This window comes from Fusarium solani (assembly GCF_023522795.1).
Source record: "Fusarium solani strain SB1 chromosome Unknown bctg00000000, whole genome shotgun sequence".
Taxonomy (NCBI): domain Eukaryota; kingdom Fungi; phylum Ascomycota; class Sordariomycetes; order Hypocreales; family Nectriaceae; genus Fusarium; species Fusarium solani.
Window position 1 is genome coordinate 3121642 of NW_027072157.1, and position 16937 is coordinate 3138578.

Sequence of the window (16937 nt, forward strand, 5' to 3'; positions counted from 1 at the left end):
GTATCTGGGCACAAACGCAACGCAGCTGCCAAACGTGTCCAGGCAAAACGCGGGGATCTTTGCGTGAGGCGGCAGCCAGTTGCCAACCAGGGCTAGCACCGACTGTAGCCAGGCGTGCCTTCCCCACCATGACACCTACTTAGGGCATCATGGACGGACGCCTGCACTGGTTGCGAGCTTCAACGAGACAACAATATCCAACCAATCCAAAGGCTGGGATGGACCCGATAGGTTGCTTGAATAGTCTTCAGCCTTGTGCAACTTGGAAGTTGAAAGTTGAAAAGATTGGATCAAAATCACTTGCATCGGGTGGCAGTCGCAGTCACATCCACATCCTGTGCGTCAACCCACATGCGTCACGCGGAATGTAGCATTCCAGAATTTCGAGGATAGAAATAATCCCTGGGTAGTGCAATAATTGCACGTGAAGCCTTGTTTTGCCTGATCATGACTCTCCGGATGCCAAGATAATGTGTATCATGACATGGTCCTAGTGGTGTAGTTTGAAGGGGTATATCCGTTGGGCACCTATCTAATCAGGTGGCTCTTGAATACAGGCATATCGTTGTTCTCACATTGTTCCATCATTGAAATCTCCCATGTGCTGTTGTAAACTCTTATTCGATAATCCCTTTTCTTTGTACTCACGTAGTGATAGTCTAGTCTTGCTATAATATGTCCGCAACAGTACGAGATTGATCCTTCTTCAGTATCACTACCAAAGTCAGCGAGACTTCCATAAGAGTACCTTATCCTCGATCTAACCAAGGCCTAATAACCGCTACATATTGCCTAAATCTCGTATTTGTTATCGGTATCGTATAGCTTACCAAGGTCCTCTCCCGATCCTGAGTCGAGGCGACATAGAACAGCAAGTCGCAGCTTGCGCGAATAGTCTCGGGAGGAGATAGCAAACAAGTTCACAACCAATCAATGCGAAAATCTTGAGCATCCGCCATGTCTGCCCAAGTTCAAGTGCCCAATTTCACGAGCTTCATGCCGGAGAGCCAAAAGAGCGTTTATCTGGCACTCATCGACCCCCACGGCAACGGCACAAGACAAGTTCAAACGGCGAGCCGAACCGAGAAAGTTCCCGATCTCCTTCCCGAGAGACCTTCCTACCTTGAGATGACCCCACTGGCCAGTCCAGAGTCTTGCATGAAGCTCTGGGCTGCGCCGTACTCCGCGGCATACACGGCGGTTTCGGAGGAGATGAGATGCATACGGTATCATGTCATGGATGGCCAAATGTCGGCCAAGAGGCCTCGGGCACTCAGCACAGCGGATGCTACCCTTGGAGGTCACATTACCCACGAGTCCTCGTAAAATTTGACTGGTTGACGCAGCGCAATTTGGAGACGCAGCTTCACCGCGTTGCCATGTGGGACATGCCAGGGACGGGTGTAGACGGAGAGACGGTCCGGGGCTCCATCGCCAGGGTTCGAGAAGGGTTGACAAAGCAGGTTTTGAGAGGTCGGCAGTCGAGTGAGGACTATACAGGAGTCGTCAAGTAACAAATGAAAGTAACGCCGTGGGACGGGTAGAAGAGGACTATATGGTAGTGCTCGCCAAACAACACATGGAGAGATGCAACAGAATCGGAGACAGATTCAAGCGGTGTGGCGTTGATGAAACTCGAGATTCGGAGACCAGGGCTCCTTCCTGCTGCACGCAAGCAAGCAAGCACTAGCAAGATCAACGGCGCCGACCCGGTGTCGTCCACCGAGCCAGCGCTTCGGAATCTAGACATCCACCCGGGCGGGACGGTCTAGGGGCGTGGTGAGAGGGTGGGAGGGCGACAGGCGGTTGTGGTTGGCCAGGTCGACGTGGTGATTCCGGCCGGGGAAGCAAAATAGCTCCCCCTATTGAGCCGAGTCAAGCTGAGCCGAGTAAGCCTAGAAAGGGCTATACCAAAGCGTACATGCCAGCAAGTTGTGCGTTGAAGGATGTGAAGTTGAATTATGTGGTTGTGGTTGTGGTTGTGATTGTGTTAGTCACTCTGTGACAGGTATTCTCACAGAGTAATTCTCCAATTGAATTTTGATATCTGTATCTGTCAACTGCAAAAGCATCACGTTGAGCATCGTGTCCATGTTAATAATCAAGTTTATAATCATGGATTGTTCCTTTTGATGAAGTCGGTTGGAATCTTCTGGCTGGGTGAGGCTTCCAGTAGCTTGTGGGGCAGCGCCAGGTCCACCACCACCTGACCTGCTCAAGTCTGCGACCCCCACGCGCCAGCTCCACACTCCACGCTACCGCTTTTTCTCCCCTTGTGCCTCTTTTCTTTTCTTGGTTGGGTTGGGGGTGGAAGACAATGTGTCTGAGGAGACGCCCTCTGCCTTGACGGAGCTCCTCCCTCACGGCAAACGGATCCTCAACCGCGGGTGCATGGTTGAATCAGAGTAGACTCGAGGGGTCCTTCGAGCTGAGTCTTCTGCGGGGAAGACGACGCCTGCCCGCCCTCACGCGCCCTCCCCATGCAGATGCAAGCTTGTAAGACAAGCATGCAATAATCTGATCAGCCTTGTGTTGGCCGCTGCAACTAAGTTACTGTGCTCATGCTGCCGTTGCCGCGGCTCTCACCCTCATTCGAGCATCCTCTCGTCCAGATCATGACTGCCGCCTGAGACGACCTGATGGGCTGTGCTGGTGCCGCGCTGCGGAGGTACACTACCGACCGATCCTGTCTGCCCCAGTCTTTGACGACAAACATAGAAGTTTTACGGCGATGACCGCCCGGCGCCTCTTTCCAAAACGAGACGAGAGGGCGCTTTGCCGTCGTGACCTGATCCCAGCATGAGCAATGACCGACTTTGCTCGTGCAGTGCCGGGCCAGATGCCGCAGCCATCTAGCTTCAAGCTGGTCCAGGTCCATGAGCCATTGAGGAAAATGGGATGAGACAGGCAAGGGGGGATAAACCTGGGGCAGCATCCCAACGCCTTTGGGTCAAGAGACGGGAGGGATCTCGTTGACTCGAGTCGGGAGATTTGACCCAGCCCCTTGGGCGCGGTGGCGATCATCGGCCATGGTCAAGGTGGTGTTTCGGTCAAGTTTGGTCATGAAATCCGGGGTTCGGTTCGTTCGGACTAGCAAACCTGCTGTGCGTGGGCATTGCGTACAGGATGAGCTCATCCGTCCTGCCCGTAGAGTCGGGCCGGATGCGTATTGGATCTGCGGATGTGAGAATCTGGTCGGCAGACAGGGAGGATTGTCATTCTCCTTTTTCCTGGTGTACCGACCGACCGCTCTGCTGCTGGCAACCCGGGTTGGACATTCTCCAAGGGGGGTCATTGGGAGAGAGCATGGGGGCCATTGTTGGGGATGTCGGTGTTTGGGGAATGATTGGAGCTCGTTACACCAATTGACGTTGCGTGGTCGGCCAGAGCGGGCACCAGGGCTGCTGCTGAGCGTGACGGCTGACAGACACAGGAATTGCAAAAAGGCGGGAATTGGGTGGTCGACAAGGAAAAGCAACCTCCACTACATGGATTCTTTTCCGGGGGAGTCACTCAGCCTCCCATCCAATCCGATGCATTCGCAGGTCGCCTTGCTACGTTTGCCCCTACCGTCTCTGCCCAGACTCGGTCTCTGGATGGACGACGTCTGCATGCAGCATGATGCGCGCCTCGAGGCTGAGGTGTTGTCCGCCCAAAGCCGCTTCGCAATTGTTTGAGGAGTCTTGTCTTGTGTGAGAGGATGATGAATGATTGTGTCTTGACGGTGACATCGAACTGCCGCCAAGCACGGGAGCAAAAAGATGACCTCGTGACCCAGCACGCGCACACAATACGCAAGAGTGGCACGACAAGATGAAGTAGGTTTCGAGGCTCTGCTGGCATTTTCGAGTTGCACAAGTGAGTAATAACTAAGCAATTTCTCTAGCAGGGCTCGAAACACCAACTGACCACGGACATAGACTCATCATGGTGACAAATTTGCCCAGTCCCGTCCAGGTTTTGTCGGTCTAGCAATCCGTCCGTGACGGGCCCTGGCATTCTTCTCCACGTTCCCACGCACCAAGGTCTCAACTCCACACTCACTGCTTCACCACGGTGCTTCCAGGAGATGGCGGGTGCCAGAGTGGACTCGTAAAGGGGAAAAATGCCCGTCCTCCCTATTTCTCTCAACCTCCATTGCCAGGCTTCCAGTGCCCACACGCCTCCCCTCTGCTTGTCCACGCCCCCGGAGGGCAGGCGGAGGCTCCTGTACCCGGCCCACTGGGGCCTAACCATTACACACTCCCCCCCACGTCACTTGGACAATGGAACTGGCAAAGACTGCCAGGCCCAGACGGGCTGTACGAACCAAATCGTCGTGCCTGTCACGGCCTTCTCCCCGTCTTGTTGAGCCTGAATTGTCATTTTTCCCGTCGTCAACCTTATATAGATCCGTCGTCTGCCTCCCCTGACCCCCCGGATTCTTGTCCAACCTACCTACAGTACTTCACCGGGCTCTTTGTGTCTCTTTGACGTTTGTGTTTGTCCCTTTTTACATCACTCAAAACCTTACATTGCCTTGCATCAATCGCTTTGTTAGGACTAGGCAGACATTGACCTACTGCATCTGTCACCTCGACTTCAGCCTTTCCTGTTCCATTATGCAATAGGCGTTTAAGAGAAGGAGGCATCCGTTACTTCAGCACCTATCTTCACTTTCCACCTCACGAACCATCCAATATTACTCCCGACAACTATTCCACCATGCTTTCCTACGATTCCACCCCTCTACCCATCAAGGCGTCCAAGTCGCCAACTTCCATCGCCTTGCCACCATCTCTCCAAGCGACCCCCACCAATTCCTCACCAATGACGGCAGCACCCCCATCGCTCAACTCCGTTGCCGTCAACGGCCACAACACCAACGAGCAGCAGCACATCTGGCTAGTTACGGGCCCTGCTGGATGTGGAAAGACGACAGTTGCTGAATATTTGGCCAACACTCTGGGCATGCCCTATGTTGAGGGTGACTCGGTATGTACTAGACCCTTTTTTTCCCATCCCGCGGGGGTTTTTTTACCCCCACGATTTGCGGCGTCACAACGTCACCACTAACACGGCCCTCCAGTATCACCCCCCTGCCAACATCGAAAAGATGCGAAATGGCATCCCTCTGACGGATGCTGATCGTTGGGACTGGCTCACTGCTCTCCGAGAAGAGTCAATCCACCGCCTCAATGCCGGATCCAGCGGCGTCGTTCTCACCTGCTCAGCCCTCAAGCGAAAGTACCGAGATGTGATCCGGGTGGCGGGATACTACGATCATCGAATTCTCATTCACTTTGTCTTCCTCGACGCTGCCGAAGAGGTCCTTCTCGCCCGCGTGCAAAAGCGACAAAATCATTACATGGGCGCCAACATGGTCCACAGCCAGTTCGACATCCTCGAGCGGCCCTCGAGTGACGAGAAGGACGTCATCACCATCGATGTCAGCAAAACCCTCGAGGAGGTGCAGCAAGAAGCCCTGGCCAATGTGTTGGAGACCATGACCAAGGCCGACAACAGCTCATAGCCGTGATGCGGTCTTTCATCATATCATATTACACCTTACACATGGTGGTACACAGGCCCACAGGCACTCACAAACGCAGTGTCGTTGCAGCCAACACCATCCGAAAAGAGTTTTCGAGCCGGGAGTCACAGCGTTACGGACATTGAATCATTAACAACGGAGTATTTTTCAAAAGGGATTTTCATGGCGTTAAGAAATCAGGCGCGCGCGTCGTCGCTGCTGCCGGTGCTCCGCCCATTCGGACAGCTCTCCGATGCGGTGAAGCCAGCCGTGGCCTCTGACTAGGCGGCGGCCTTGATCCTTGGTTGCAGCCCCCGCAGACCGTCCAAGTTGGAGCCGACCAATTGTACATAGCCAGTCTCGGGCGGGGTGCGGGGTGAGGGCTGCCTGCTTGCATGCATGGATTGGCGAAAGAGGGACGGGCATGGGAAAGGGATGAGAACATCCTTGGTTTGTGTGTGTGTGTGTGTGTTGCGTGTCTGGGCGTTGTGCTAGGCATGCGAGGGAGACGCCGCGCGCGGGATGGCACGGGGAGGCAAAATCTGGGGTTGACGCTCTTGAGTCTGGGGTTTGTCGCATCGCATCCATGGCTGAGACTGTGATACGATGGATGACCTCAAGGCAAGAGACACAAGCATGCTCATGGTCGTCATTGTTTGTTCGGCACATAGCCAGACACCCCCAGCCCAAGCCCAGCCCAGGGGTCACCGCCCCATCCCCATCCCGGCATGGGTTCCCTTGTCTCCCCCATGCCCATGTCAGGTAATTAGCCTCGAGCAAAACCCATCAGTCTCTTGAGAGACGTGGGCGGAATGCAAAGAAAAATTTTGACACGAAACTGCCTCCATCGGTTCCCACCATGGCACGACGCCTGACCAGTGCGCTCCGATGTATTACGGATCAATGACCAGAAGATGCCCTAACTACTGTAGCTAGGGACTGTACGCGGTAGATGGCCTCACGGACTAGTTTGATGCAAGGGCCTTCTCTCCGATGGATGGATGTCATGCCCCCATCTGCGACTTTGTGTCATTCGATGCAGGGTAATACATCATACCTAGGCAATCCATTGAGCACCATGTGTTAAAAGCAAACAGTTCAGGGTCGGGCTGCACACGACCAACAAAGTCAATGGGATTGTAGGTATTGATCCGGCTTCCACTAGCACGCTATCTATGTCATACATGCTACCTTGTCCTGAAATGATACCGAATCTACCAGCTTTGACAGCACATGGCTTCCTCTGCCCATCTACATCGCCAAACTAGGGACCGAGCACTCGTCGACATGTGAGCGGCCACGTCTCGCTGACCAAGCTGGCATGATCATGACTGCTCATCTCACAGCCTGCCTCAGAGCCAAGGCGATCCTCGAGTGACAGCTCCTCGAGGCGGGGTGCATGAACGTATCCGGCGACTTACATGGGCGAGACGCACGGCGAGGTCATGGGGACAAAGATCAGCAGGGCTCGTCGCGAATCCGGGCAACAGCCATGTTCCTGCGGAATCAATAATTTCTGCATTATGCGTTTTCTAGCATCTCAGCAGAAGACAAAAGTTCGGTTGTCTATGCCTATTGTGTAAGTGCGAGCAGATAGGAACATCGGCTATTTCCAGATGAGGATGGACGAGCCGTCTGCATCAGCATCGGATGAGTATCACAGCCTGATTCCCTATCCTTTCAGTCTATCTCGTTTACATTGTTTTTGATAATCTGCTTGCTAGGTACACCGACGCTCTATTACTTGAGGTGCATCACCATGATGTCCGGCTCCTGCACTATCTGTCGCACAACCTCAGCTGCCCGGGCCATGGTGGCACCGTCAATGACACGGTGGTCAGCACTCCAGCTAAAGTTGGTGATCTGCTTCTTGACGAGCTGGTCCTCTTCGTCGAACGCGGGCACCGTCCGCATCCGCCCGATGCCCAGGATCGCCACCTCGCGCTCCACGATGACGGGGCTGACGTAGGTGCCGCCGATGTTGCCAATGTTGGAAACGGTGATGGTGCCGCCCTGGAAGTCGGCCGGCGACAGCTTGCCCTGGGCCGCGAGGCTCTGCAGCCGTGACAGCTCTGCCGCGATGGACAGGATGTTGAGCGAGCCCACGTCCTTGATCACGGGCACCACCAGGCCCCCCGGCGTGTCCATGGCGATGCCGATGTTGTGCTGCGACCGGTGCACCAGGCACGGTTTGTTGTTCTTGGCGTCCACGTCCACCCTGGCGTTGAGCATTGGGTACTGATACAGCGCCAGGGACACGGCCTTGATGATGAAGGGGAGGTAGGAGAGCTTGGAGGGCTGTCCATCCACCGTGGCGCCGTGGGCAATTACACGGTTGAGACGCTTGCGCAGCTCAACCAGGTTTGAGAAGTCGACCTCGTCCGCGTAGAGGAAGTGCGGGATAGTCAGGGACCGTGTCATGGTCTTGAACATCTGCATCTGGGTGTTGGACAGTGGCACAACCGTTTCCGTCTGCACCGAAGTATCCCGTGGTGCAGATGATGGCGCACTTGGGGCACTGGCCTTGGCATCCCTCTCCTTGACGAATCGGAAAATGTCCTCCTTGAGGACTCTACCATCTCTGCCGGTGCCATCAATATCCATTATGTCGACCTTGAACTCCTTGGAGAGGTGTCGCACAGCCGGTGTTGCCAGGCTTGCGCACTTGCCCTTCTCCTTTACTGGTGCCTCAGCAGGTGCTGGAGATGTCTTTTGTGTTTGCTCGGGCTTGGACTCTGAGGAGGACGGCGGAGGAGGAGGGACATCCTCCTTCTCGGGTTGCTGGCTGACCACGGCATCGACATCCTCAGGCTTGGCCTCGCCCTCGATATCAATGTCAACAAACGGCTTGCCGACTTTGGCCATCTCGCCCGTCTCGTAGTAGAGCTTCTTGACGACGCCCGAGAAGCGGCTTGTGATTTCCACAGAGGCCTTGTCGCTCTGGACCTCGCATAGCGGGGAGAACTCCTCGACCCGAGCGCCCGGTTCCACAAACCACTGGATGACTTCACACTCGACGATGCCTGGTGCGTGTTAGTCGTGCGCTTCCCGGGGTGCATCACCAGGCGGACAGAGTAGATGATTGACTTGCCTTCGCCAATGTCGGCCAGGAGCACAGGCTTCACAGCCATTAACCTCCTCGACTCGCTGAACCATCTGGGAGGACAGGCGTTCATGGGTGCCCGTGACGCCATGGCCATCTGGCCCACGCCTCTGGCGACATGCCATTGCTTTCGCAGCACTCGAGATCCACGCTGAAGAAACATGATTAACTTGCAATTGCACCTGCGAGAAGAAGAATCAAGGAGAGGACATGTCAGAATTTCAATCTCCCAGGAAGAGGAGAAGGCAGGCAATGGCAATGGAAGGCATTGTCTAAGCCGAAGGCTGGCTTCGGTCGGCTCATGACCGTGGATAACCGCAGTCCGGGGGAATGACGGCAGTCTTGAAACTAAAGCCCGATCTGACCGAGTCCTCGGCTCTCTCTTCCCCACAGCCCGGCCGTGCTCCTCCAAATCTTATCTTAGTGTGGGGACATCCTTGATTGAGAGCGAAATTTCCACACGCTGAAGAGCCGCAATCATCAACCACTCACGCCTCGACCATGGCGTCACGACGATTCGACCTGGCCCTTTCAGGCCTCGCCCGTCGGCCATTGACATGTCTCTTCTGTCAGGCCCGTCGCTCGTTCACGTCCTCCGCCGTGCGGGCGGCGACCACCGAAAAGCCCGGGTCCGGCGCCTCCATGGACCCTCAGGCAAATATCGCCGGTACCCCGATCGAAGCTCCGCGAAGCTACGGCAAGCGACAGCAGGGCGTCTTTACCCCGAAGCCCCTCCCCCGGCCGATTGGCATGCCCCTCCCGCCCAAGGCTGGTGAGAATACCGGCATTGACCACCGATCAATGCGTCAGCGTCGCGAAGATTTTGTCAACTACGACAAGCACTTGCAAAGGCGAAAGGAGCTGTAAGAACCACTGCTGGAGGACCCGAATCGACAATTTTTCTTATACATAATTGTAGGACGGCCAAGATATCAAGACCCTATTTCCGAGACTGGGGAAACTTGCAATACCACGAAGGCAAGTCCTTCATTGCACCCCCGCGACTCTTCAAGGCCGAGCTCTCCCTCTTCTTCCCCAACTTTTACGGCGAGACCCTCCTCAAGACGGACAAGAACCCGCGCGACACCACCCCTCTCCTCTCGGGAAAGGCGAGCGTCGTATCCATCTTTAGCAGCCGCTGGGCCGAGCAGCAGGCTCAGTCCTTCACCTCCAATGAAGCAAACCCAGCGCTACACGACACATTGACGCAACACCCCGACATCACGCAGATGGTTCATATCAACTACGAAGATAATACGGGCAAGGCGTGGTTGGTCAAGTTCTTTATGGGATCGCTGCGGAGGCAATTCCCCGAGAAGGACTGGGACAAGTACTTCCTCGTGCGACGAGGCATCACCGACGACATTCGCGAGTCAATCGGACTGCTCAACAGTAAAGTCGGCTACATCTTTCTGGTCGACCAATATTGTCGCGTCCGATGGGCAGGAAGTGGAACGGCTCATCCCGTCGAGCAGGAGGGATTGGCCAAGGGTCTCTCACGGTTGGTGGACGAGATCAAGAGGGAGGCCACGATGCCAGCCACAGCAAAGGAGCAACATCCGGGTAAACAACATCTAGAGGTTCCCAAGCCGTTGTAATTAGACGCCTCCCCGTCGCGGAAGAGCATTGTAACTTAGACACCCATGACCCCACCATGTTGTACAATACAAAACACGCTGATACCCCTGAACGCCTGTCCCATATGATATGCAAGCTGCCCCAATCCCGTTTTACGAGAGGAAGAAGAACAGAATGAAGCAAAAAGCGATAAAGCCCCCCATGATGATGCCGTCCCTTCTCTTCTTTGCCGATATCCTCGTGATCAGCGTGTTGATCCCTGGCACCTGGCTCGCGGCGTGGGTGATTCTCCGGTTGATGCTGGCCAGGGTCTCGCGCTGCAGGTTGAAACTGTCGTTAACGGCGTACGCCTGGCTAAGAACACTGTCGGCCATGCTGTGGCTGTTGTCAATGCGGTTGCGCTCCTCGAGCATGTAGTCGGCCTCGGCGGCCTCGGGGTTGTTTTGGCGGTATTCATTAATGTCGGAACGGACGTTGGTCAGGAGGTTGGCGCGGTCGCGGGCTTGCTGAAGGGTTGATCGCAGTCGCGCGAGATCCCGCTTATGGCCCGAGAGCTTCTCACGGAGGAGGGAGAGGTTGTTTTGTTTAAGGGCAGACGAGGTGAGGGCAGCTTCGGAGTCGAGGAGGCGGGCGAGCTGGTCGATGACAGTTTCGCGCTGAGGACGGGGTTAACACGGTTGATGAAGCTGGGCTGTGGGCGCATACCTTCTGAAGTAGCTCCTCAAGCTTCTTCTCAGTGCTGCGCTCCTCATCTGTGGGCTTTGGAGGGATGTTTGTAGCCGCCGAGAACTGGGAATACGTGTGGAAGAGGTTCTCCGTCTGGTGACGACGTCAGCGAATGCCCTCGGCGCATGATGCCACTCTGCGAACCTGGGTTTCTAATGTTCGGGCCTGCTGCCTTAGTTGGGCCCAGCCCGCATTACCCGACGGCGCAGACATTCTGTGTGAGGATTAAAAGGGTAGTTGCGACAAGAATACGTGTGTGATGGACTCTTACAACCTTGATCGACCATCCAGCTCCTCGACCAAACTCCCTGACGACAACCGACCGACACCTGGTCCAAGGAAGCGGCAGAATTATTCACCGCCTGCGCTAGCGCCGTTTCCAGGTCACGAGAATCAGCACGTGAGGAGCAGCCCCTCAGGACAGCGGGGCCGCCCACAGCCCAATCAAAAATTGCAAATCCTCACGAATTATCCACTTTTCCCTCCCCTTCACAAACCCTAGGGCAATTTTTCACTTTCTCGGCAAACTTCTCTAAATTCCTACGCCAAACGATCCCATCGCGACACGGACGGTGACGGTCGAGGCTGATATTTTCCCAACACACTCGTCGACACACTTCGCACACCACTTCGAAGCTATTCAAGATGGTGAGTACGCACCTTCTTGCCCTCGCCCAGACAGACGGCGGCCTCGAGTTGTCCATCTGTACTGTGGCAGCAGCACCCCTCGAAATTATTCGACAGACCACACACACACACATCCAACACCCGATCGAGAATACACTTTCGAATTGGCCATGACTCCGACATCACCACACACGCATACACACGGGGATATTTGAGACGAACGGATCGCTGACAGGTGTTGTAGTCGTCGGGCAAGGTCAAGGCTGGTGCGCTCTGGGGCAAGAACAAGGATGATTTGACGAAGCAGCTCGCTGAGCTCAAGAGCGAGCTCGGTCAGCTTCGCATCCAGAAGGTCGCTTCGTCCGGCACCAAGCTGAACAAGATGTGAGCAACCCACCTCCGACGATTTCGAATCGCGAAAGGAAAAAAATCTTTGACGAGGCCACGCGAGCTAATGCGTCTATCCCTAACAGCCACGACCTCCGCAAGTCGATCGCCCGTGTCCTTACCGTTATCAACGCCAAGCAAAGGGCTCAGCTCCGCCTGTTCTACAAGAACAAGAAGTACGCTCCTCTCGACCTCCGACCCAAGCAGACCCGTGCCATCCGCCGCCGACTATCACCCGATGAGAAGTCCCGCGTGCTGGAGAAGGCCAAGAAGCGCAGCGTTCACTTCCCCCAGCGCAAGTTCGCCATCAAGGTACGGAGCAGCCCCGACGCCACGAATGATATGGATTTCTACGTGGTGAATGTGCATGGATATGTGTGTGCTAACAGTCAATTGCAGGCTTAAATCAAAACCACTTGCAGTTTTCGGGGATGGCGGACATCTGGGTAGAAAGGAAACGGGGTATGGAGGGCGTGGCGTGCTTTTTCTCTGAACAAAAGGCTTCGAAATTTGCATCGCATGGCTCAGGGAATCTCGGTCTGACTTGTACTTGTTTCCCGGTTTTGGCCTCGTTCTGGGACGGGATGTCTATGATGGGCTTGCCTGGTCAGGCAGTCTGTTTAAAAAAGAAAAAATGAGGTCATGATCAAGAATATCCATTGTGTGCACGTGCAGAGTTCCATGTCTTGAAGACTGACTGCCTCGATACATGGTGATCTGGATTGGATCCATCCATTGGTAGGGTGACCGTTCTTACAGCGTTACCGTACAGGAGGTAGGCACTCGGGTGTGGCTGCCGAAGCACCAGTGGCCTGGTCCAGCGAGAGCCGGTGGTGCTCCCGTAGTGCCTTTGATGCCTGAGTTTATCAATCAAACGATCAACGGCAACCTCAGGCACCAGAAAAAGCACCTTGAGAGACAGCCAGGTCACCTTCCACACATGATGTAGAAAAGCCCAGGCTCATGAAACAAATCCCCTTGAATGAATTTCGACCTCACATCAAACCTCGACACACTCGCACGACCAAGAAAGGCAAGTCCTGATGACCACCCAAGCGGAATCCATCTACGTATCGGTCTCCAGTGAGGCGCCTCGGAACGGCCAAACCCGCGTCACCCCACCACAACCCCCAACGACATGCCTCGAATCGGCAAGGCAAACGGAAAGGAATCTCGCCTCCTCTTCACTTTTCCCCTCCTTCATTCAATCCTGAGCCCTTCTCGGCGCCTCTGCCTTGCGCTCTTCGTCATCTCTTTCAGATGGATAATCCCGTCATGCTGATTTACACCAACTGGACGATAATCGGAGGTATCGGACATCCAGCATGATGAACCCCGCAACGGCGACACTGGATGCCTTCGTCGCACAGCAGAAATCGATATCCGAGGCATGGGGCCCGAGGACAGGAAGAGAGGCCATGGATTTGAGAGGTTCTGATGCCAGCGCATCACCCACCTGCCTCAATGGATGAGGACTTTGACTGTGGAAAGCTCAACCCAGGTGCTGGTGGCTTTGACCTTCCGAGTGAGATGCCGCCAGTTCCACGACTATTCAACTTGGATTTCATCCTACTCATGCCTTCTCAAAGCTACACTATCCTATCCAACAGAGTCTGCCGGCTTAGACTCATAGCTCAACATTGAGCAGACTCTAGTCCGCCGAAGGGGACAAATGGTCGGAACGCATCGACAAAGGAACAATGAGACGTCAGCAGGTTCCTCTTCACGTCGATGTGGCATACTACCACGACTCACCACAATGGCAACGACATCCTAAGCCACAAGACACCGAGCTATGAGCCAAGATATCCGCAGCTTCCAAGATGACTACCAGAACCATGCGATGCTGGTTAAAGATGTGCTCTCATTTCTGCTGTCTGGGACTAACTTCGTGACCCCCGCGTGGGAGGTTTCCTCTCTTATCCACGACGGCAATTGGGTATCTAATGATATACGACTTTTTCGCCCGATCCTTGTTGCACTGACTTTCTAAACACCAAATCCGACCCAAAATCAACTCTGACATGATCAACGATGACGCCCAAAACACCGATGCCGCGTTGAAAAGACACAGAAGAACTCCGTCCTTCAAGTACGACTTGCGTCGATATGGCACCCTTCGCCCTTCTTAGGCGGTCAAGAACTCTTACTCCCCTTGCGACCACCGTCGGGGGCATGCGTTTGCATGTGCCGACGGAGCTGGTCTAGTCGATGAAAATCTTTCTGGCAGATTTTGCACACATGGTTCCCCCGGATATTATGTGTGCGACGGTGCTTGGAGAGGTTGGATGATTCGCCAAACCGCTTTCCGCAAACTTCACATACCAGTGGCTTCTCCCCAGTGTGAGTGCGCATATGCATAGCTGGAGCTCAAGTTAGCATGGTATCCTGGTCTCGGTGGTCTGTAGACTTACTGAGAGCACTCTGTTGCTTGAAGCTCTGGGTACAGCCGGGATATTCACACTTCCAGGGCTTTTCGCCCGAGTGGGTGCGCATGTGCTGCTCGAGAGATTGCTTCGCGGAAAGGTAGATGCCGCAGATATCACACTTGACGGGTTTGACTGTTGCGATTAGCATACGTCTGGCGAATCGAAGAGGGGAGCATAGGGATGGCATCACTTACAACCAGTATGCGTCTGCATATGTCTTTCAAGCTTGCTCTTCTGCGAGAAGGGCCCTGGTCGGGCACAACCCCACCATGTGCAGCAAAACCCATTGGGGCCCTTCTTAAGGTTCTTGACATGGTCACTCTTGCAGTGATCCTGGAGTTCTTTGTTGCTTGCGAACTTTTGGCCACATGCTATGCCATCCAGGCAGAGCCAACGGCATAAGTGCTCAGCGTTATCGGTTGTTGGCTGCTCATCGACCGGCTTGGACTTGGAGGCAGAGGGAAATGCGGGCATGGCAAAGCCGCTGGCCTCATTCACGCCTTGGCTAGCATGGTTTGGGGTGAGTTGGTGGTCAAGCGATTGGCTGATTGTTGGACTTAGGTCATTTGTGAAGCCATGAGCCGAGTTCAGGTCGTTGGAGAAGCCCTGGGCAAAATGTCCAATGGCTGATTGGTCGAAAGCGTCTGGGGTTATCTCTCGGCCAGGCTCGACAGGGCTCACGAGGGCGTTGACGATGGGCTCAGGTTCGGCAGATGGGGTGGTGACGGAGACGGATGCGGGAGTGCCCATGCAGTTGGCATCTGTGCAAGGAATCGATGCCTCCTGGCATGAGGAGTCGAGGCATGGCTCGAGGGAGGCGCAGGTAGGCTCGAAGCAACACGCAGCATGCGACATGTCAAGCTGAGCGCAGCAGTCATCGTAGCAGCACTGGTCGTCGACACCCTCTTCGCACCGAGTCCAGCAGTTGACATCGTCGCAGGCGGAGCTACAGGCAGCCGAAGCAGCGCCCCCATACGGCGGCCACTGCATGGACATGCAGTTGGCTGCCGGGTCCATCATATTTGTCACCCATGTTGGATTGAAGCAGTCGGCACAATCAGGGCTGTTGAGGGGTTGCTGGAAGTGAGTGGGAGGCGCGTGGAAGTCGGTGTGGTGAAAGTTGAGCTGAGGGGTCTGAGCAAAAGCCTGGAGAGCAGTCATGGGTTCGATGCTCTGGCTATGGGCATGATGGAAGACCTGAGGCGAACGCATCTGGTGGACATGATGCGACTGGTGAAGATCGTGGGGGTGCGATACTGGAGCAGCCTGTCTCTTTCGCTTTTGCCTTTGCCTATGTGCTCCTCTGACGGATTTGGGGTCGGGGTTCATGTTGGCAGTGCCAGCGACGCAGGTGGAGCGAGCTGAGGCCTTCTGATGATGAGGGTGCGAGTGACCATACGATGCTCTCTGTCGGGGACTGGAGGGAGCGTCAGAGTTGATGTCGATGCCAAGGTCCAGGGCGGTGTTCGGGGTCGAGGAGGCTTTGCCATAGTGGTCGAAGCAGCGCTGATCGAGACAAGCGTTCTCAGTGTTGTTGCAAGTGCCGAGTGCGTCAAGACCGTGGGTTAGCGAAGCATCGTGGCCAAGGTGGTAGTCGAAGCCGTAGTCGACCTTATCGGCTGAGGACTCGAAGGAGGCGGCATGATGATGGGCAAAGATGCCCGATTGATCCATGATGAAGACGACGCAAGGCGAGGGGGGTATCCGACGGGCGAGTGCTACTGCTAACTGATATCCGGCCGGACTGGTATCTGTACTGGTATTCGTACAGCCACAGCAACTGCCACTGACTTGACTTTTTGTGCAAGAGAAAACCTACGGCGATGGTTGCGCGGATGGATGGCTCGGGCGGCGGCCCGAGTGGGATGTTCAGAAGAGAGAGGATACGGACCAGTGAGCGCCAAGAGGTGAGAACCTTGATGGCCCGGAGGCTCAATCCACGGGGGGAACCAAGGCTGAGCGACAGCCCCAGGACTGAGGGGCACTCACAAGCAAGTCGCAGGCACTTTTTGTGAGCTGCAGTGGACCACTGTAGGCAGGTTCAGCGAGCCGCTACTGGTGGGCTTCAGTGGACGGGACCACTGTGGATTGGTGTGGGGGCCCGGTCGTCAAGGGACGGCAGCCGCTGACGAATCACGGGTCGGGGATTGCCTCAACAGTGAACGACGGCGAGCAGGGCAGAAGCAAGAAAGGCACCACCACAATGGGTAGGTGGGGGTTTGTGCTGTTGGCTGCCTTGTGGTCTTTGTCTTGTCTTTGTCCTCGAGTGCCTGGTATGGTCTGGTCTGGCTCGGCTGAAGGAATGAGACCACAAGTTGGGCCTTGTCTCTGTGTCTTCTCCCCCACCCAGAGGAATCTCTTCAGTGGTGAGGGTTCACACGAGGGAATGGGGGGAACAGGCAAGGGACTGTGATACCATGTCAGAGGCGAGCTATACGGAAAATTGGTCAGGGTTGGTGGATACAACGTGGGATAAAAGAACTCGGTGGTTGACCGTCAGTCAGTCCTGATTCGATGCTGCTGTTATTTCGCGTGGGAGATGGTTTTTCGCTTTGTACTAGCTCGTCTGATGTAG

General features: G+C 55.1%; 7 protein-coding genes across 7 annotated transcripts; 4 read left to right on the plus strand and 3 right to left on the minus strand.

Moving 5' to 3' along the window:
• Positions 1-957: 957 nt before the first annotated feature.
• Positions 958-1326, plus strand: MRS44_000998 (uncharacterized protein; the record flags this gene model as incomplete). The annotated part of the gene is made up of 1 exon (XM_065624274.1): positions 958-1326. The coding sequence occupies one exon, from the start codon at positions 958-960 to the stop codon at positions 1324-1326; it is 369 nt and encodes a 122-aa protein (XP_065479971.1).
• A 3378-nt stretch (positions 1327-4704) lies between these two features.
• On the plus strand, positions 4705-5512 carry MRS44_000999 (uncharacterized protein; the record flags this gene model as incomplete). The annotated part of the gene is made up of 2 exons (XM_046267579.2): positions 4705-4974; positions 5069-5512. 2 exons carry the CDS (start codon positions 4705-4707, stop codon positions 5510-5512), a joined length of 714 nt encoding a protein of 237 aa, XP_046138892.1.
• Positions 5513-7252: 1740 nt separating this feature from the next.
• Positions 7253-8778, minus strand: MRS44_001000 (uncharacterized protein; the record flags this gene model as incomplete). The annotated part of the gene is made up of 2 exons (XM_065623523.1): positions 7253-8509; positions 8584-8778. The coding sequence occupies 2 exons, from the start codon at positions 8776-8778 to the stop codon at positions 7253-7255; spliced, it is 1452 nt and encodes a 483-aa protein (XP_065479972.1).
• Positions 8779-9116: 338 nt separating this feature from the next.
• MRS44_001001 (uncharacterized protein) lies at positions 9117-10213 on the plus strand (the record flags this gene model as incomplete). The annotated part of the gene is made up of 2 exons (XM_046267583.2): positions 9117-9478; positions 9535-10213. The coding sequence occupies 2 exons, from the start codon at positions 9117-9119 to the stop codon at positions 10211-10213; spliced, it is 1041 nt and encodes a 346-aa protein (XP_046138894.1).
• Positions 10214-10345: 132 nt separating this feature from the next.
• MRS44_001002 (uncharacterized protein) lies at positions 10346-11132 on the minus strand (the record flags this gene model as incomplete). The annotated part of the gene is made up of 3 exons (XM_046267581.2): positions 10346-10849; positions 10899-11012; positions 11064-11132. 3 exons carry the CDS (start codon positions 11130-11132, stop codon positions 10346-10348), a joined length of 687 nt encoding a protein of 228 aa, XP_046138895.1.
• Positions 11133-11564: 432 nt separating this feature from the next.
• On the plus strand, positions 11565-12338 carry MRS44_001003 (60S ribosomal uL29 domain-containing protein; the record flags this gene model as incomplete). Its single annotated transcript, XM_046267580.2, has 3 exons — positions 11565-11567; positions 11791-11930; positions 12020-12338. 3 exons carry the CDS (start codon positions 11565-11567, stop codon positions 12336-12338), a joined length of 462 nt encoding a protein of 153 aa, XP_046138896.1.
• A 1731-nt stretch (positions 12339-14069) lies between these two features.
• MRS44_001004 (uncharacterized protein) lies at positions 14070-16036 on the minus strand (the record flags this gene model as incomplete). The annotated part of the gene is made up of 3 exons (XM_065623524.1): positions 14070-14296; positions 14348-14494; positions 14557-16036. The coding sequence occupies 3 exons, from the start codon at positions 16034-16036 to the stop codon at positions 14070-14072; spliced, it is 1854 nt and encodes a 617-aa protein (XP_065479973.1).
• Positions 16037-16937: the final 901 nt, after the last annotated feature.